The following is an 18905-nucleotide window of genomic DNA, read 5'->3' as shown; positions in this document are numbered from 1 at the left end:
CAGTGGAGTGCTGTACTTTTTCCAGTGCCAGGGGACTCCTTTAAGGGAAACTGAGCCCTCCTGAGGCCTTGCACTATCTTGAAAGGCATTCACAGAGCACCTTCACGGTGCTTTCTTCCTAGAGCTTTTAAGAGAGGGCTTCATCTCTCTTAAAGAGCAATCCCAGCACTGAGAAAAACTCAGCACAGTGGGAAATAGCTCTCACACTGCATTTTTTTTGCATGCCAAAGAGGCCCTTGCTTGAGAAATAATGAAGATGACTGACAAAGTAAATCAGAGATGAATGTTTCAGTAAGTTTCCACCCTCAGCACAGTACCTCCAGTGACTGTTGCTGGTATCTATCATGTTTATTTTTAGGTTGTGAGCCCTTTGGGGACAGGGAGCCATCTTATTTGTTTGTTATTTCTCTGTGTAAACTGCCCTGAGCCATTTTTGGAAGGGCAGTATAGAAATCAATCAATCAATCAATCAATCAATCAATCAATCAATCAAACAAACAAATGTCTGAAAAGCATATTAAATACCAGGATGGAACAAGTATGTCATAATAAGGGAAATTGCTGCACATAAGCACAATGTCTTACTTCTGTTTTGGAATTATCTCCTGTATCTGTCATCTTCACTGGTGTTGAACGCTGAGACACTGCACCCTCATCTTCTTTATCAGTCCCAGAATCATCCTCAGAACTGCTCGACACTGCCTCCTCACTTGGTGGTGGTGGAGCACTAGCAGCTGTTTTACGCTGCAGCACAGTTTCCTCTCGGTTGCTTTTGTTCCTAAAGCAAGTTCTCAGAGTTATTATGCGTTATGAAATCAAGGGAGAGCTACCTAGATTGGGAAACTATTTCCTTCAAAAGGTTAGTGGTGGAAGAAGAGAGTTGGCTTCTCCTTTATGCTGCATGCAAGTCCAACATCACCATCTTGCTTTCCCTAGGTATTTCATTAGAGCCAGAACAGATGCAACGCTGACACATTCCTTTAACTGTGATTAAGCAACTGAGCGGCAAGGGATGATATCGGACAGAATGCTCCCCCCTGCCCAGCTCTGGTGAGCAAATGCTGTTCTTCCTACCTCCACTGCCATGTTAATCATGATTAAGACTTTTGTCAGCACAAGGTTTAGCAAAACCTAGTAAGGACAGCACCATGCTTAGCATTAACCCATTTTTTTGTTGACATAAGCCTTAAATGTGGTAAAGGCTGGCAGGGGAGAACTGCGTGCAAGAGGGAAAGGAGAACTGAACACATGAATTCAGACTTCAAGTATGAGTAAGAGGAAAGCATTGCTGCTCCTAAGACAATGATATATCCAGGCCATGGTTGTTGGAACAAATTTGCACAAAAGTGAATAGGGACTGGGGGAGGGAGACCAGAGAACAGCGCACATAATCCTGCAGTCCACTGTTGATGTCTTAACCTTAGTTATCAGGAACATTCACATCTGAACAGGCCCTCATACAATGCAGCTTTGAAAAAAGCTCCATTATACATGCTACTTTTTGTCCCATTTGCCAGTCAAACTTTTTAGTCCTCTAACTATTGACAGCTGATTCTTTATTCTACTCACAATTCCCCAACTACAGCCACAGATTATTCTGTCTCTGATCTCTTGGGCTTTCCGGTTATCCTGACTTGGACAATGACTACCAAATCACATGATGCAAAAACATTAGGGTTTATACACTCAATCAAAATAGCTTTAATATTTAGGTTTTCAGGGACATCTCTGCAATTTTTTTATAAACAGAGAAGGCTTTCAAAAAGTTCTGATGGATGAACTGAATCATTTGCTAATACTTCCAGCCCAGCAATAGAAAACTGTAAATTGCCAACCAGTGAAGTAGTTTAATAGTTCTAAACTAAGATCAGAACATTTTGACACTGTTATACTTTGAAAATATGGATTAAAGAGCAGCAATTAGTCTTTAAAATAGTCTTTAAACTATTTGGAACCAAAAAATATAATTGATCTATTCTATTTCTCATGATAAATTAGGTACACAATATCACTTTAAGATTCCCAGCACAGATATTCTTATTGATCTCTTGCATACATTTAAGTAGTTTCCTCTTTAGAAATATAAATCTACTGTATTCTGGGCAAATAGATTTTTAGAGGCTGATGAGAAGAATTAAGAAATAAAACTCTGCTCTAGATGTTCCTTTAAAGAAAAGGATGTTTAAAAAAAAATCAAGAGAACAGACTGGAAGAACCAAGGCTATCAGAATGGATTTGTATATTGTTAGAAGAACAAGTTGTCCTGCTGGTTGAAACATATCAATAACATATACAAAAGGCAAACAAAAAGACAGCCCAGCCCTAACAGTTTCTGAGCATGCTAGTGCTACAATGGCTGCTCTTGAAGGATGAGTTTGACCATGGCTTAGTAGCAGACCATCTGCTTTGCTTGCAGAAGATCCTAGTTTCAGTCTCTAGCACCTCCAGGTAGGGCTCAGAAAGGCTTCTGCCTGAATCCTAGGAGAGCCGCTACCAACCAATGTAGATACTACTGAGTTAGATGGACCAATGGGCTACACCCAGAGGTAAGGGCTAACCAGAGGTAAACGTGTCTGAGGTTGCGGTTTGAGGTTGCCACCCCAGGACAGCAGGATTACCGTTTGGGGCGCTGGTAAGGATGCACATGTACACATCGGTGTGTGGACTAGCAGGGGGCATGATTTTACAGCAGCTTGTCTGCAGTCCCCAAGACAAGGAAAGCAGTTTCCAGGGTACCTCTCCCCACAGCTCCCATACACACAGCAAACCTGGCTCTATTTCAAGTCCTCATGGCCTGACATTCTTGTAAATGAGGTGTTCATGAGAGAAGGGGATCTTTTGCTATCTGGCATCATTTCAGATTTGTCCAGGCAATTCTCTCCCTTCCCCTCTGATGGTCCTTCTCATGGGTTGCTTGGGGATGTCCCCATGCCCATTCCCTCTCACGCCTGGCCAGTGTGCCCTGGGTTGAGTGGCTGTTAGTTAATAATTGCCTGGCGGCTAACCCATTTGCGATAATCATATCTGGGAAACTCAAGGACGATTAGAGATGTTTGTAACTCATTGGAACTTTGCTTCCCAAAGGCCCATAAAGCATCGTGCATTTGGGGAACGATTCAGACACAGGGAGGGAGCTGGCTGCGGGTTGTTGGTGTCGGCTGTGTGTTTAACCCCTTGTTGATTTTTTATGATGAATTGGTCAAAAACCTGTCTTAAATTGTCCATTTTTTCCTACAGTGTCACTGTAGAATGTCAGCCAAGGATTATAATCAAGGATTTAGCTGAAATTAAACAAGCACTGCTGAGTTGCTGAGTAGCAAGGTCAGTTGAGGGATGAGGTGCATGCCTGGGAGCTATGAAACCCCTGCCTCAAGGAATTTCCCCACTCGGCCCTCTGATGAAACAATTTCAGAACAGCTTGATTTATATCTGCCTTCCGAGGTGCTGGCTTGCATGAAGCAGCCTCCTTGGGTGAAAGGGAAGGAGATTCCTTGCCCAGAGCCATAAATCTATTCTTGGTACTCACAGTGCTCACTTCTCCTGCTGCCGCCTCTGAGAGAGAGAGGGAAGCATCAGTTTTTAATTGCTTCTTCTTTCCTATGTGTCCTCCACTTTTGTAGGCAGGACTCTTGCTGGCACGGCTCTTGTGAGATCTTTTCCTCCCACTGGAGGAAGACAATTCCCTGGAAGGCATGCCCAGGGAGCGGGGGAAAGCCCAGGTTGGGGCAGAAGCTCATGAATAGAACTGTTAACCGGTCACTATCTTCAGCATGGATCTGCCTGTCCTGTCATCCCATCCCCTTCCCTCTTGCTTGGCAGGTAGGGGGAGCAAGGAGCAGAGTGGGAGTCGGGGATGCCCTCAAATGACTGTGCAGCTTGACAAGTCCGGGATGGGGTTTGGTGGCATCCCTGTAGCCTGGCAATTCCTTCACTGCATAGCTGACAGGATATGAGGGCTGATTTTCTGAGAGGTTGCCAGCAAGCAGGTCTGTGCCGCAACTTCTATGGTTTCAGTTTGAAAATTGGCACGAAACCACAGTTATAGCAGCACCACAAGTCAGAAGGCAAAACGACCTCAGGTCTTAGCAGCAAACCTTAGAGATAACCGAAAGTTCAGAATGGAGTTTGGCGAGGCAAACTGGAGGTCACTTTCGGCCCCTAACCACGGTTTTGTGCGTTTGTGCATAATGGAGTTACAACCTCAGCCACGTTTAACTCCAGTTAGCTGTTATGTCTGAATGTGTCCCTGATGCGATTCAGTATAAGGCAGATTCCTATGTTCCTTCCATTGATACTTACCAACAAAACAAATCTCACTGGACAAAATCAAAAGGCTAACTCTGCCCTTGTCCTCCATCTTCTTGATCGTAAAGAGCAGGAAACCTGTTGAAATCTACAGGAGTCTTATGTTTCAATACTTTGTATCAAATACTCATGTTTCAGCCTTGTGAATACATTTTAGCTTTGTGTCTCACATCTGAATTCTGTATGTTGTTTACACATGCACAAAATTTTTGCAAGTTCTATTCACAAGGATTATCTACAAGCTTCAATATATTATGCTTAACTTATTTTAAAACATAGAGTGTTTTACTAAAGTAAATGAAAATGTGTGATTGCATTACATATTTGATTCACAATACATTGATTCTCTTACCCCAAAACAGATTTTCCAGTTTCATCAGGTTTACGGACAGTGAAAGGGCTGGGATCAATACCAACATTTTTGGGCATAAAATCTCTGGGGGGGGGGGGGGGACAGGGGGAAAGAGCAACAGTAAAATATAAGATAAATTACTATTATGAAAATATTTTCTCATCAAGCTGGACCAAATAATAACTTCAGACAATTTCCAGAAGAAAAAAGAAAAACAAGCCAAATTATTCATGCTTAAAGTATTTTTGGAAGTATTTAAGCAGAATTTAACCCATAATTTTCTATAATGACAGTTAAAAATGAACAAACCACTATCAGTAAAACAAGAATAAACCCTTTCATGGTCAGAGTTATGTTTTCTCCTACACTTAAGGTAGGAAGCACCGTCATTGGGCTTGACATTGAACAGAACACTGCCATTCAGACACCTTGCAGAACCAAGACTAATCTTGGCTTTACAAACTATATTTCAGCCTCAGGAGCACACACTCACTCATGTGCGGGTTTGAAGAGTTCTGCTTCTGATTGTGGTTAGTAACAAGCCAGGATTGGTCATAACATCTGAACAGACTGATTCTGGCTTTTTCTAACCAAAGGGCCTGAAATGGGTTCAGATCATAGTTTATTTCAAGCGCTGTGTTTAGAACATGTCTCGATTGGCCAGTTTAGATGACACAACAGATCCTGGCTTGTTGCTAGCCATAATCAGAAGCCGAATTCTTCCAACTTGCACACGGGCAAGGAGAGTGCATGCTCCTCAGGCCGAGACATGGTACATGAAGCCAAGGTTTAATCTTTGCTTACATAGTGTCTGAACCATTTGGTTTACTTCTTGGGTTGGCCATCTCAGATACAAGATATTAAGTCAAGTCAAACTTTATTTCGGTCTCCCACCAACAAAATAAAAGTAGACATAAGATACAAATAAAGACAAATATGAGATACTGTAACTTAGTAGATACTGTATTTACTGAAATATGAGGATAGTACCTTCTAAGCAAATATACATGTCAATAGCTTTAGACTCAGGGCTGATTCAGATAAATAGGAATTGCTCAGATCTACTCATGCCAGAATAGAACCTCCAAAAAAACCTTACTATGTACATTCTTTTATATCTACATCAGATGCTTTTGAATGGGAAATTATGTGCACTTCAACAAGCCTGGAAAGTATGCAGTTGAGCATACATACAGATCTCGGTGAATTTCAATGAAGTGCAGAGCAGATTAAAAAACAGGTTGCTTACCTGTAACAGGCGATCTTTGGGTGATCCAAGATCATTTACAACATGGGTAATGTGACTGTGCAGTAGCTGTGTGGAAGGATTTAATAGCTTCTCTAGGCACTCTGAAGCTCCACCCTTCACATGCAGAGTGCGCTCAGTATCTTGGCTGGCAGAGCACCTGTTTCTCAGTTCCTGGTCAACCGCAAGAGATCTGTTCTTTGCCAGAAGCGCTGAAGGAAAGTGACTAGATATAACATCTAAGCAGTGGGGAGGTGGGCGGGTGTTGTGAATGATCCTGGATTACCCAAAGATCACCTGTTATAGGTAAGCAACCTATTTATTTTTATAGTGATCCGGGATCATTCCTAACATGGGTGATTAACGAACTCACCAAAGAGGTGGCACAGTGCGAGTAGGTAACTAAAGAACTTTATTTAAAAACACCCATCCAAAATTAGCCACAGCTGCTGTACGAATATCAATGGCATAGTGCTTTATGAATGGTAGGTTAGAAGACGATGTGGCTGCTTTACAAATGTCCTTAATGCTAATTCCAGATGTATGTGCTGCTGAGGTAGCTATTGCCCTGGTGGAATTGGCTCTAATAGTAAGAGGAGCTTTTACTCCCTGAAGTTCATAACACAGGAAAATGAGTTATATGAGCCAATGTTAAAATCTTTGTCTGGAAATAGTATTGCCCTTGTTATGACCTTTGAACTGACAAATAGCTCTGAAGCCTTCAGTTCTGTCCAAATAGAAAAGAAGGGCCCTACAGACATCCATAAAGTGGAGGGATCATTCCAGAGTGGAGATAAGATTCAAGAAAAATGCAGGGAGAATGATATCCCGGTTGATATGGAAGTCAGAAACTATTTCAGGTGTAAAAGAGGGTTCAGTCCTCATTACTACTTTGTCAGGAAAGAATTTAGTATGGGGTGGGGTCTAACTTTAATGCAGTCAATTCACTGACCCTCCTTGCAGATATTATCAAAAAGGCCATTTTTAGGGTTAGCAATTTCAACAAAGCAGAGGCAAGGGGTTCAAATGGTGCCTCTGTCAAAGAAGGATGTACTAAATAAGTCTCCAAGGTTCTACAGGTTTCTTCACTGGGGGAAAACAAGTTGATAATACCTCTTAGGAACCTCTTGGAATCAGGGTGCGAGAAGAGTTTTTTTAGCATCCTACCCTGATTGAATAGTTGAAATAGCCATTGTGGGCTTTAACAGAAGAGTTAGAAAGTCCTAACTGCTTAGGGAAGTAAGATAAAGTAAAACTTGTCTTATGGAGGCCTGGTAAAGGTCAAACTTTTTGTTTTGAATGTACTGGGCATATATTTTCCATTTGCAAGAGTAATTGCATCTAGTGGATGCATTCCTTTGTTTCAGTAAAATATTGTCTAGTAATCTAGTCTCCATGCTCTGAGATTCAAGGTTTGAAGTTTGTGGTGGAAGACATGGTCGTTGGCTTGAGACAAAAAACTTTATTGCTGAGGAAAGCAGGTAGTGGATTTCCTTGGAACGTTGAAGGGGAAACCACTGTTGCCTTGGCCACCATGGGGTGATAACGATGCATTTCATTTTCCCTTGTAAGATTTTGCTCAAGACTATGGTTAATAGCAGGAAAGGGGGAAATAGGTAAAAATAATGGTCGTTCTATGGAATTTGGAAGGCATCCCCGAGACTTTTTCTTAGGCCTGCTCTTGAGCAACATTGCTTGCACTACTTGTTGGTTGCAGTTGCTAAGAGTTCTGTCAGGGTGTGTGTGTCTCCATTGTTGGACTAGATTGTAGAGAACTTATTGGTTGACTTCCCACTCGTGTTGTTGAAAGGGATTTGTTTTCCTGCTCAAGCAAGAGCTAAGCATGCCCTTTATGCGGCGAGCTATAGGGTAAACCTTGTGCAGAATGCTACAATCCCAAAGCTGAATCACCAAATTGCACAGGGACCTGGAAACTGTCCCACCTTATCAATTGATATAGGCAATTGCAGCCGTATTGTTTAGTAATACATGGATCATGCAATTTATTATTATGGGCAGAAAAGACTTTAGAAGGACTTTAAACATTTTCCAAGCGTCCAAAACAATAGAAAAGAGAGTAGCCGAAATATGTTTGAGACAAAGCCTGAGAATCTAAACCAATTTTCTTTTAATTTCCACAGGAACAGAGATGAAAATCAAGAATGAACCTTAATGTGGTACATGCTGAGATAGTTGAAAAGAATCTAAGCTACAGGTGCTCTGCTGCCCAAGATATTGAGTGTGCTCTGTGTGAAGGGTGGAGCTTTAGAGCAACTAGAGGAGCTATGAAATCCTTCCATGGGCCTAATGTGCAGGCATATCACCCATGTTGGGAATTTTTCCAGCTACAATAAAGATCAAATAGTTCTGAGTAGAATGATTTCAGTCTGCACATCTTTTAACGTGGTGACCCTTACCTAGGACCTCCTCCCACATGTTCTGAATTTGTTTGTATCCAACTGTCAGCACATGGGTTACAAGTATAGACAATGTATTTTCAATACTTTGAATGGCTACCATCTTAAAACAATGTGGTGGATTGTGGAGGTTAAGGCCATGACAAGGTTCCTCTAAAACCTCCTCCCATGTATGGTAAATTTGACTTCGTATTGGATTGTAAACACAAAAGTTATTAGAAGGAGACAAATGGATATGGCAATCTCATATGCTTCCTTTCCTCTTAAAAAAAAATAGCATTTGGCATTACAAATTCTAGGAGCTTATTTGCTCCTGAAGGAATGCTATTTTAAAAATTAAATTTTATTTAATTGGAATTTATGCCATTCAATAAAACTCTTTAAAGAATTCAGCAAAATTTCACTTTTGAAATGAGAAGTGTCTAAAAATGCTATCTTTTGATTAAAACATGGTGTGGGGGGAGGCATACCGTATTGAATTTGTCATTGCCAAGCAAAAGGTGTCATCAAAACTACTGATTTCATAAGGTCGAAAAAATTCATTATGAATGTCAATCTCTTCATCAAACTTATGAAATCTCTTCACCATCAACTTTCTTCTGTTTTCAGCGCATGTCACTATAAAAGAAAAAATATATATTACTAACTTAGCATCTCAGAAAAGCTAAGAGTGTACATCTTGGAATCTCTAAATATATATTTATAAGTTTCTTGTTAAAATATAGAATTATGCTGTCATGTATTACAAATCTCTTACATTTGATCCTCCTTGAATCAAAATGTTTGCTCAAACTATTGCACTGTCAGCCAACAGTACAATTCTATGCATATCTACTCAGAAGCAAATCTAGCTTAATTCAAAGGGATTTACTCCCAGGTAAATGTGTCTATAACATCAGTCTAAGAAAGAAAGAAGGCAGGCAATTATAGAAAACACCCTATAACAGCACTATTTTTTAAATTACCAGTTTGACATAGCTCCATACAACATTGACTAAGGCAAAAATGTGCATACATGAAGACCTCATTACTTATGGATTTAGCATCTGAGGTTTTGCATATCTATGGCCAGGTAATTGACACCCGACCTCAGTATATGCAAAATAAAATTGGGGAGGGGGAGGTTAAATCTGCGTATTGGGGTTGGCTGGAAATGACCTCGGAGATCATTTCTGGCTGCCATTTTGATTTCAGGAGCCATTTATTATTATCTCTTGTTTACACAGTCAGACAGGTGTTATTGACTGGTTTGTTTTATCCAGACACCGAGTCCTTCCCAAGGACCTGGGATGGCTGAATTTTTATTGTCAATTGTTATAGATATCGTCACAGAATATAGGCTGTTCCCAGTAAAGCTGCTTTTTGTAATTGGCTGATGGTGATTTCTGTGGCCCCTATGGTGTTGAGGTGCTCTTCAAGGTCTTTTGGAACTGCACCCAGGGCGCCAATTACCACTGGGATTATTTGGGTCTTTTTCTGCCACAGCCTTTCAATTTCAATTTGTAGATCTTTGTATTTGGAGATTTTTTCTATTTCTTTTTCTTCTATTCTGCTATCCCCTGGTATTGCTATGTCGATTATTTTGACTTGTTTTTCTTTCTTCTCGACTACAGTTATATCTGGTGTATTGTGTGGCAGATGTTTTTCTGTTTGTAGTCGGAAGTCCCATAATATTTTTACATCTTCATTTTCTACCACTTTTTCAATTTTATGGTCCCACCAATCTTTGGCTACAGGTAGCTTGTATTTTTTGCAGATGTTCCAGTGTATCATCCCTGCTACCTTGTCATGCCTTTGTTTGTAGTCAGTCTGTGCGATCTTTTTACAACAGCTGATTAGGTGGTCCACGGTTTCATCTGCGTCTTTACAAAGGCGGCACTTGCTGTTTGTGGTGGATTTTTCGACTTTTGCTCTTATTGCATTTGTTCTTAGTGCCTGTTCTTGTGCAGCCAGTATTAAACCCTCTTCTTAGTGCCTGTTCTTGTGCAGCCAGTATTAAACCACCTTCTTCTTCTTCTTCTTCTTCTTCTTCTTCTTATTATTATTAATTCAATTTCTATACTGCCCTTCCAAAAGTGGCTCAGGGAGGTTTAATGGAACTCTGTCCTCAAAGGGCTCACATTCTAAAAAGTAACATCCCCCGTGATCCCATAGACATAATGATTCAGAATTTGTGATTTCGTTATCCATGGTAATTGCTTAGAACGGAAATTGCATGAATACTGAGGTCCTTCTGTATTTATATACTGTTTTTCTAACACCTGATGCGGGCAACAAATAGGATAAAAAAGAAATCAATTATAACCATAATCCAAAACCTATAGTCTAAGCCACCTACAGCAATGTGCTGCCATCTCATGAAATTTGTTTTTTGAAAAAACCCGTTTTTGCATTACTTCATCCTTTAAAGGCCATGTGCTCCTCCCTGCAGTATTGGAGTACAGATCTGCTCTTATTTAAAGCAGAGAATGACAATTCCTGTACCTACTGATTAAGTGGGGATGGCATATTTTGTTACGGTACTAGATCAGTGAGGGCCAAAGTACAGCACTTTTTTTTTTTAAAGTATCTGTGCCATTCTGCCTCTCAAACCAAGTAACACACTAAGCCTTTGCAGTGTCTCACTGCCACCTGGTTATTCTAACAGACAAAGAGGACTGGACAGAAATTAATCCCTTCAACTAGTGCTGCTTTCTGCTGGGATCACTTGAATTAAGGTATTGGATAGGGACACAAGAGGCAAAAGTGTATGTTAGAAAGGAGATCTCCCAGCAGTAGACACACTTTTAAGCCTCAAAATTCATTAGGCCATAAGTCTTAAACATCATACATACTACGCAAAATGAATGTGCATCTTCTGATTTTGGAAAAAGATTTTTCCAGCAGTTGCATTTTCAATATTTCCTCTCATTTTGTAAAGGTCATATACTCGCCCATATTATATTATGATTTCTTTAAAAATATGATGCAGAGATAAACCCCTTATTACTAGCTATGTATTTTTTAAAGGACAGTTACTAACTTCCTATAGAAAAATGATTATTTGCTTTTACAACCCTCCAATTTCTTCCTGACAAGGAAACTTCTGTTTCACAACTTGAAATCTATATTGATTATTCAAACAATTTTGGCAACATACTGCTTTTAATCACTGTAATCCAACAAGATCATGATTTTATTTCATTATTGTTATTCTTGTAATTATGCCCATTTTATGTTGATATTTTATATGTCTTCTCTCGGCCAGTTGTATCCTGTCCTGTGAGGTCTTCTCAGTTGGCCCTCCTTAGTGTCCCGGGCCCTGGGGTAGTCCGTGGTGCCTGTAGGAGGGCCTTCTGTGTGGCCACCCCTCTTCTTTGGCACACCCTTCCCCCCAAATTTGTTCAGCCCCCTCCTTAGTGGCTTTTAAGACCCTTCTCAAGATCTACCTTTTTTGCCAAGCCGTTGCCCTTTAATTTAAAAAAAAAAATTATTGCTACTCTTATTGTTTTTGTTCACCGCCTAGAGTCTTAGGGAGTATACAAGAAATTTCAAAATAAATAAATAATATGGAGTTCTGTTACTCTTAAAATAAACAAAAGATACATTTTACTTCCCCAAACAAATAGTGCTTACCTTCATCATAAGGCATTGGCAAGTTTTTTAATACACCTGGTGTCCACCAGAAAGTGTAGCTTTAAGTTTGAAACAAAAACATGTGAATGTTACTTTAATTTTAGTCCGTAACCAATCTAAATATTTGCAAATCATAATCTGTCTTTGAACATAACATGCAGAATATAGTTAAATGGTTGACAGACATATGCCAGCAAAAAGTACTATCATGTGTCTCAAAATTGGTCTAGATCTATCCAAAAAGTACTATCCTGTGTTTCAAAACCTGGCTAAGGTCCAATGAATATAGAAGTTCCTACTATATGCTATGGACGTGAGACAAGCCATGTATGCTCTCTGATCTCTGTCTGCCATAACCAGCATGAAATGCCATACACACACAAACAAACACACACAGGTATGGATCGTGGTCCCTGTGTCTACTGTTTTATACCTCATTAAACCGGCCTCAAGACCCTGCTGTTTGTTTGATTGAGGAATAATCTGATTTGGTAACCTAAGTGAGAAAAAATAAAAAGCCTCTTGGGCTTGGAGAGTTTAGAGTCTCAATTGTGTAATTGTGCTTTTATGAAGAATTTTCTGGAGTCAGCAGGGTCAGCATAGATATATTGAACTGCACAGCAGATGTCTATTGGTCTCAAGAGTCTATAATATATGGCTGAAGGTATAACATGACCTAGAAATTAAATACTTTAAAAAGATGAAGAGCTCAAAGACAATAGACACAAACTTTGTAATATCACATTCTGCTCTAAACACCAGTCAAATCAATTTGGTTGAAATGTTAACAGATTCAGATATGGCTTGTTTATAAAACATTGTTTTTCCATTAAGAATTACATTAGAGAGCAAAGCAGCAAGAATGAATTAAAACTGATACACCACAACTGAAGACAGATCTGGACGTTTTTTTACTGGTAGATTATAGCCAAGCAGCAGCACTCTGACTGGCATTTCAGGCTGAGGCTGCCCTGCCTATGGCATTCTTCTGGCCTCTGCGCATGCACAGCAGCAATTATTTTTAAAGATATCTCCCGCTGCCCCTCACCGGAAGCCCAAGATGGTGATTGGACAAAACATTCTGACTCAGAATAGGGTCATTACATTCTGAGTTCAAAACAGGCCCTTTATTTGAAGGGTGTTCTGTTTTGAGTTTGAAATGCCCTTTTTTGAGTTGAAATGTTTCGAGCTGCACATCCCTAATCAGAAATACAGTAATCCCTCAACTGTGAGTTCCATTCTGGGAAAACCTTGCAGTTGGCGAGCCACTGAAAAGCTTCGGAAACAGGGTTGGGGAATCACGGTCGTGAAAAGACCGAAAAATAAAGAAAAAAAATGCAAAAGAAATCTCCAGAAGTCACCCGGAATCCTTTGAAATCACCAAGAGGAGTGAAGGAGAACACCCCCAAATCACCCCCGAACCTCCCAAAATGGTGAACCCCCACCCCGCAAATCACAAAAAAGCTCACCAAACTGCAGATAATCTGGTAGTGGTTGGTGAGACCTCTCACAATTTCCCAGTCACAGATACTCAAAACCATGATCAGGAAAACAGTGATTGGTGAGGGATGACTGTAGATTATTTTAACAGAACCTTTTGCAGGCAAAAGAAAGATCTTAGAACAATTTGTTCTGGAATTCCTAGGATACATAACACATTGTATGAAGCAAGTAGATGATTTTAAGAGCTTTTAATTTATTCTGTACACTCTGCAAGACTACCAGGGGTGGGTGGTGGTGGTCATCACATTCTCTCAGTGGTCAAATAGCAATGTTCCTGGGAAAAGAATAATAGCTCCTCCAGTGTTGAGTAGATGGTGACCATAGATATGCTACAGGCATATTGAATATCGTCTATGATGGGATTAATGATGAACAAGCACATTTTATCAAGCCCCTCATCATTTTCTGAGCCTTCTACATTTTAGAGGGCTTTTATTTGCATTTTTGGAGGCTCTTAGCTTCCTTGCCACATAATTCCCACAAGGGTAATTTCATTTAGTCATCTTTTTAATATGGTGAAAAGCTAAAGCTCTAATGTATGATCCTGTGTTAGAAGGCCATTTTGTTAGCCTTTTTGCCCTGGCTAGTGCAGGGATTCTCAACATTGGGTCCCCAGATGTTACTGGACTTCAACTTCCATAGTCCCCAACCAAAGGTCACTGGGGCTAGGGATTATGGGAATTGAAGTGCAATAACATCTGGGGACCCAACGTTGAGAATCCTTGGTCTAGTGGACTTCATGATCTTTATGATAACCATTGAGCTGCAATAACAGGGCAAAGAGGCAGCTTTTGGAGCATCAGCTGTCTTCAATTTGGCAGCAGCAGAACAACTGTCCCTATTCAATTCAGCATAGCATCCCTTCAGTGGCCTTTACTGGTGTGTCTAGTGTGTTTCTTTGTAGATTGTGAACCCCTTTGAGACAGGAAACCATTTACTTATCCTTTTTGATATACAGACCTCTTTAACTTTATTTTGGAAAGCAATATATTAGTAAGAACTACTACAAAGATTAAAGGCCACGCCCTGGATTTACATTCCTGACTAGCTAGGATTCTAGTGGTTTCGCAACTGGTAGCTCCAAGGTGACATTATTGTTATGGTTAGACCATTGCCTCATCAAGGCACAAATGGGGCTGGACCAGTTTGTGTAAAGGTTTGCTTAACATACAGTTAAGAGAGTTTGTCCCTTGAGCCTTCTGGTTCCCATAAGATTTTGGGATGCTCCTAGACAATTTATTAGGGATGTGCGAAATGTTTCGGATACAAAAAGTTTTGTACCCAAAACACCCTGTTTTGGGTGTTTTGTAGACAAAACAAAACACCCATTTTCCAGATCCAAACGTTTTGTATACCAAACAAAACGTCCCTCTTTCGGCTACAAAATGTTTTGTTGTTTTGGACCTTCATTTTGTGGTGATCTCTGAGGCAGTCTCCATTTTGTGTTTGACATCTCTTTGAATTTCCCACCCTTCCAGCTTTCTGATGGGTGACCTAAATCATGGGCTGACCTGCTGACAATTCCCTCCTTGTTCCGCATTGGCTCTTTTCTGCTTCTTGCCACTCTTTACTGACCCCACATTGGCCAGGGGAAGGATTGCTAACCCATGGGGTGCTGGGTTCTGTTGATTCTGTGGTGTTCCGAGTGTAGATTTTCTGATAGCATATGAGAGTGGATTCTTGTTTTTCACTGAAAATCTCATATGCTACCAGAGAATCTACAATGAACACCTCAGAAACAACAAAACCCAGTACCCCATGGGCTTGTGGGTATGGGGGTGGTTGGCACCCTATGTGCACTACACAACCCCTCGATCTGGGCAACCCCAGTGCCCCCCAAGTGGAATTATGGAGCTGCTGAAACCTAAACCTCCATTATTCCCTATGGGAGAAATCTTAGATACGTAAAACTTCATCAAATCACAAAAGATCATCCCTTTGCCCAATTTTTTTGAAATAATTCTGGAAGTGTCCTTGCCCGCATTGGGCACTACCACCCACCACACTCTGCTCTGGGTCATCCCTTTCCCCTTGATTTGAAGCGATACATTTGCTGGAATCTCCACTATTCCTGATGGGAAAATTCTTAAAGATGTGTAAACTTAAAAAATTCACAAAAAATCAGCCCTTTGCCTAATTCCTTTGAAATTTGGCTGGTAGCTTCCACCCATTGGACACTACCACCACCACCCACTCTTTTTGCCCTGGGACCCTTTTTAAAAATCCAAATCGATTCGGATTCAGATTCGAAAAATTCGGCTACAAAACAAAACAGGGCTGATTCGGATTCAGAAAATTTGGGTACAAAACAAAACAGGGGTGTTTCGATTCAGATACAAATCAAAACAAGAAAATTCCAAAATGCACACCCCTACAATTTATTAGAGATTGTGGAGATAATATGTTGGCTGAAATGTGGAATAAGGTGACTGAAAAATCACTCCCTGAGGTATCTTCTCCCTCTGCCTTTAAAGGCTTCCAGTCATCCTTGAAGTAAGTAGGGAGATGGCTAGAGTGACACTGACAGCAAACTGGCAACAAATCTGAGAATGCCATAGAGCCCATTTACAGGCCTATTAGGTAGAGGTAATGGCAAAGAAATCTATTTTCACCACCATCATTCTGTGAGCAGAACTGCTTTCAGCTGAGCTTTTCCAGGTATTATAGCAGTGGTAAACTTGACAGCTGTTTAGCTACAACTCCCATCATCTCCAGTCACAATGACTACCGTGTTTCCCCGAAAATAAGACACTGTCTTATATTTATTTTTCCTCAAGGAGACACACTATGGCTTATTTTCAGGGGATGTCTTATTTTTATTAAGTGTGGTACAACAATCTACATTTATTCAATTATAGTTAAGTCATCTTCTGCTGGAACATCGTCATAACTCTCATATGATCCATATAAGACCCACAGACTGTTGCTGGTCAGTGTTGGGGAGTAGCAGCTTTACTGGTGTGTGTGTGGGGTGAGAGAGACCCACAGACAGGGGCATAACGATACCGGTAGGGGTGGCAGGCTGCAAGCTGAGGCATGCAGTAGAGGGAAGTATGGTAAAAATCTCAGAAAATCTCCTCCTCAAAAATCTCCCCTCCTCCTGGCGGTGGCGGGCAGCAGCGAGAGTAAGCGCGGCGGTGGCGTGAGGGAGCGAGAGTACGCCGGGAACGACGCCGGGCCAGACGGCAGGCCTCAGCGTCCCTCTGCACACTCCCGCCCGCCACCGCCGTGCTTACCGTACCGGTACTCTCGCCGCGGGAGGCGGCGAGAGTACCGGTATGGTAAGCACGGCAGTGGCGGGTGGGAGTGCGCAGAGCGATGCTGAGGCCTGCCGTCTGGCCCGGCGTATCTTCCGGGCGTACTCTCGCTGCCGTGCGCCGCCGCCAGGAGGAGAGGAGATTTTTGAGGAGGAGATTTTTACCGTACTTCCCTCTACCGTATGCCTCAGCTTGCAGCCTGCCACCCCTACCAGTATTGTTACGCCCCTGTCTGTGGGTCTCTCTCACCCCACACAAACACCAGGGGGATAGGGGAAAAGCTTTAGCAAGCAGCCTGCTACTGAGCCAGGAGAGATCACCACTATGTCTTATTTTCAGGGTATGGCTTATATTGCACAACTGCTTAGAAATCCTGCTACGGCTTATTTTATGGGTATGTCTTATTTTCGGGGAAACATGGTAGGTATGATAGGAGTTAAAGCTAAACAAGTGGGGCAAGCCAAAGTTGCCTACCCCTGTATTACAGAGCTGAGAATGATCCACCAGAAAGTGCATTATTTGTGGGTTACTGATATGGTTTTGCTCCCCCCACCCCTGGATAAAGTCTCTCCAACTCAATCAGCTGAACTTGTGGAGGTTCTGTCCTTTCCTGGTCACAACTGTCATTTGTCATACTGATTCATGTTTTGTGATGCTCAGGCTTTAGTACTGCAATGCTCTATGTTAGGCTTTCCTTGAAGAGTATTCAGAAGCTTCAGCTGGTGCAGATGCAAAAAGGAGTCACCTAACACTTCAAAGCCCAGTTGAAGGTACTGGCTTTGACCTATAAAGTGCTACACTTCCAGAAACAAACACCCCTGAGAATCCGCTTCTTCCTATAGCATTTTTTGTAGGGGTGTGCAATTCGGGTTTTCGGGTGATTCGGCTCGGACCCGAACCGAATCACCCCTGTTCTGTTTTGTGCCCGAATCTGGGTCACCCGAATCACCCTTGATTCGGTTTGGATTCGGATTTAATCCGAATCTGAATCGATTCGGGGGGGTAAAAAGGGGCCCAGGGGCAAAATTTTGGGGTGGGGTGGTAGTGCCCAATGGGTAGAGTCTACCACCCCAATTTCAGGGGGATTGGGCAAAGTCCTAATTTTTGGTGAATTTTTGAAGTTTTAGTGACTTTGGGGCAGTTCAGGGGCATAGCATGGGATCTGGGCAAAAAGAGTGGGGTGGGGTGGTAGTGCCTAATGGGTGCAGGCTACCACTCCAATTTCAGGGGGATTGGGCAGAGGGCTGATTTTTTGGGAATTTTTGAAGTTTTGGTGTATTTGGGGCAGATTGGGGGCAGAAAGTGGATCTGCCCCAAAAGAGTGGGGTGGGCTGGTAGATAGTGCCTAATGGGTGGAGGCTACCACCCATCCCCAATTTCAGAGTGATTGGATAGAGGGCTGGATTTTGGTGAATTTCTGAGGTTTTTCTTCATAAAGTGCAGTGTGGTAGATTGATTCATTCAATATTCATAGTAAGCGAGAGTGTGAAAAAAGTGAAAGTGGGGTCATGAGAGCTTTAATTGAAAAAAATCTCATTTGCTATCATTGAATGAGAATTCACACCTCGGAAGTTTTTCTGAAGGGATGTTATTGCCTACCCCACTCTTTTGGGGCAGATCCACTTTCTGCCCCCAATCTGCCCCAAAGACACCAAAACTTCAAAAATTCCCAAAAAATCAGCCCTTTGTCCAATCCCCCTGAAATTGGGGTGGTAGCCTCCACCCATTAGGCACTACCACCCCACCCCACTCCTTTTGCCCAGATCCCATGCTATGTCCCCGAACTGCCCCCAAGTCACTAAAACTTCAAAAAATCGCCAAAAATCAACCATGAACCGAATCACCCGAATTTTTTGGGTCCGAAATTCGGGTGATTCGGCTCGTGCCCGAAAAATACCGGGGGACATCGGGGGTGATTCGGTTCGGCCCCGAATCACCCGAAATTGTTCATTTCGGGCACAGATTGTTCTGTGCCCGAAATTTTTTGCACATCCCTAATTTTTTGTCCCAGCAGTACTCAGTAAATTTGGTCCTATTCAATTGGCCTTTTTTATGCCGGACTAGGATGGTGAAAGCTAGAAGCAGGACAAGCTAGCAGAGTATGAATTGATGTGAGGTGGTGTTCTTTACCCATTTCCTGCAAGAGCTTTTTCAAGTTGCATTTGGCTTAACAGTTTTAGCCATTGTTGTGTGATTTTGTTCTTTTGGTT

General features: G+C 41.7%; 1 protein-coding gene across 1 annotated transcript in view; it reads right to left on the bottom strand.

Annotated features, from left to right (window-relative positions):
• Positions 1-18905, bottom strand: part of FIG4 (FIG4 phosphoinositide 5-phosphatase) — a 143593-nt gene that overhangs the window by 25416 nt on the left and 99272 nt on the right. The window contains exons 17-20 of the mRNA XM_053299812.1: positions 11936-11994; positions 8791-8938; positions 4658-4741; positions 586-778 (exon numbers count right to left, since the gene is read on the bottom strand). Of these exons, the coding sequence (XP_053155787.1) occupies positions 586-778; positions 4658-4741; positions 8791-8938; positions 11936-11994 (484 nt within the window). The remainder of the gene's footprint in view (positions 1-585; positions 779-4657; positions 4742-8790; positions 8939-11935; positions 11995-18905) is intronic.

Source organism: Hemicordylus capensis, chromosome 1 (assembly GCF_027244095.1).
Source record: "Hemicordylus capensis ecotype Gifberg chromosome 1, rHemCap1.1.pri, whole genome shotgun sequence".
NCBI classification, from domain to species: domain Eukaryota; kingdom Metazoa; phylum Chordata; class Lepidosauria; order Squamata; family Cordylidae; genus Hemicordylus; species Hemicordylus capensis.
This window is presented reverse-complemented; position numbering and strand designations above follow the sequence as displayed.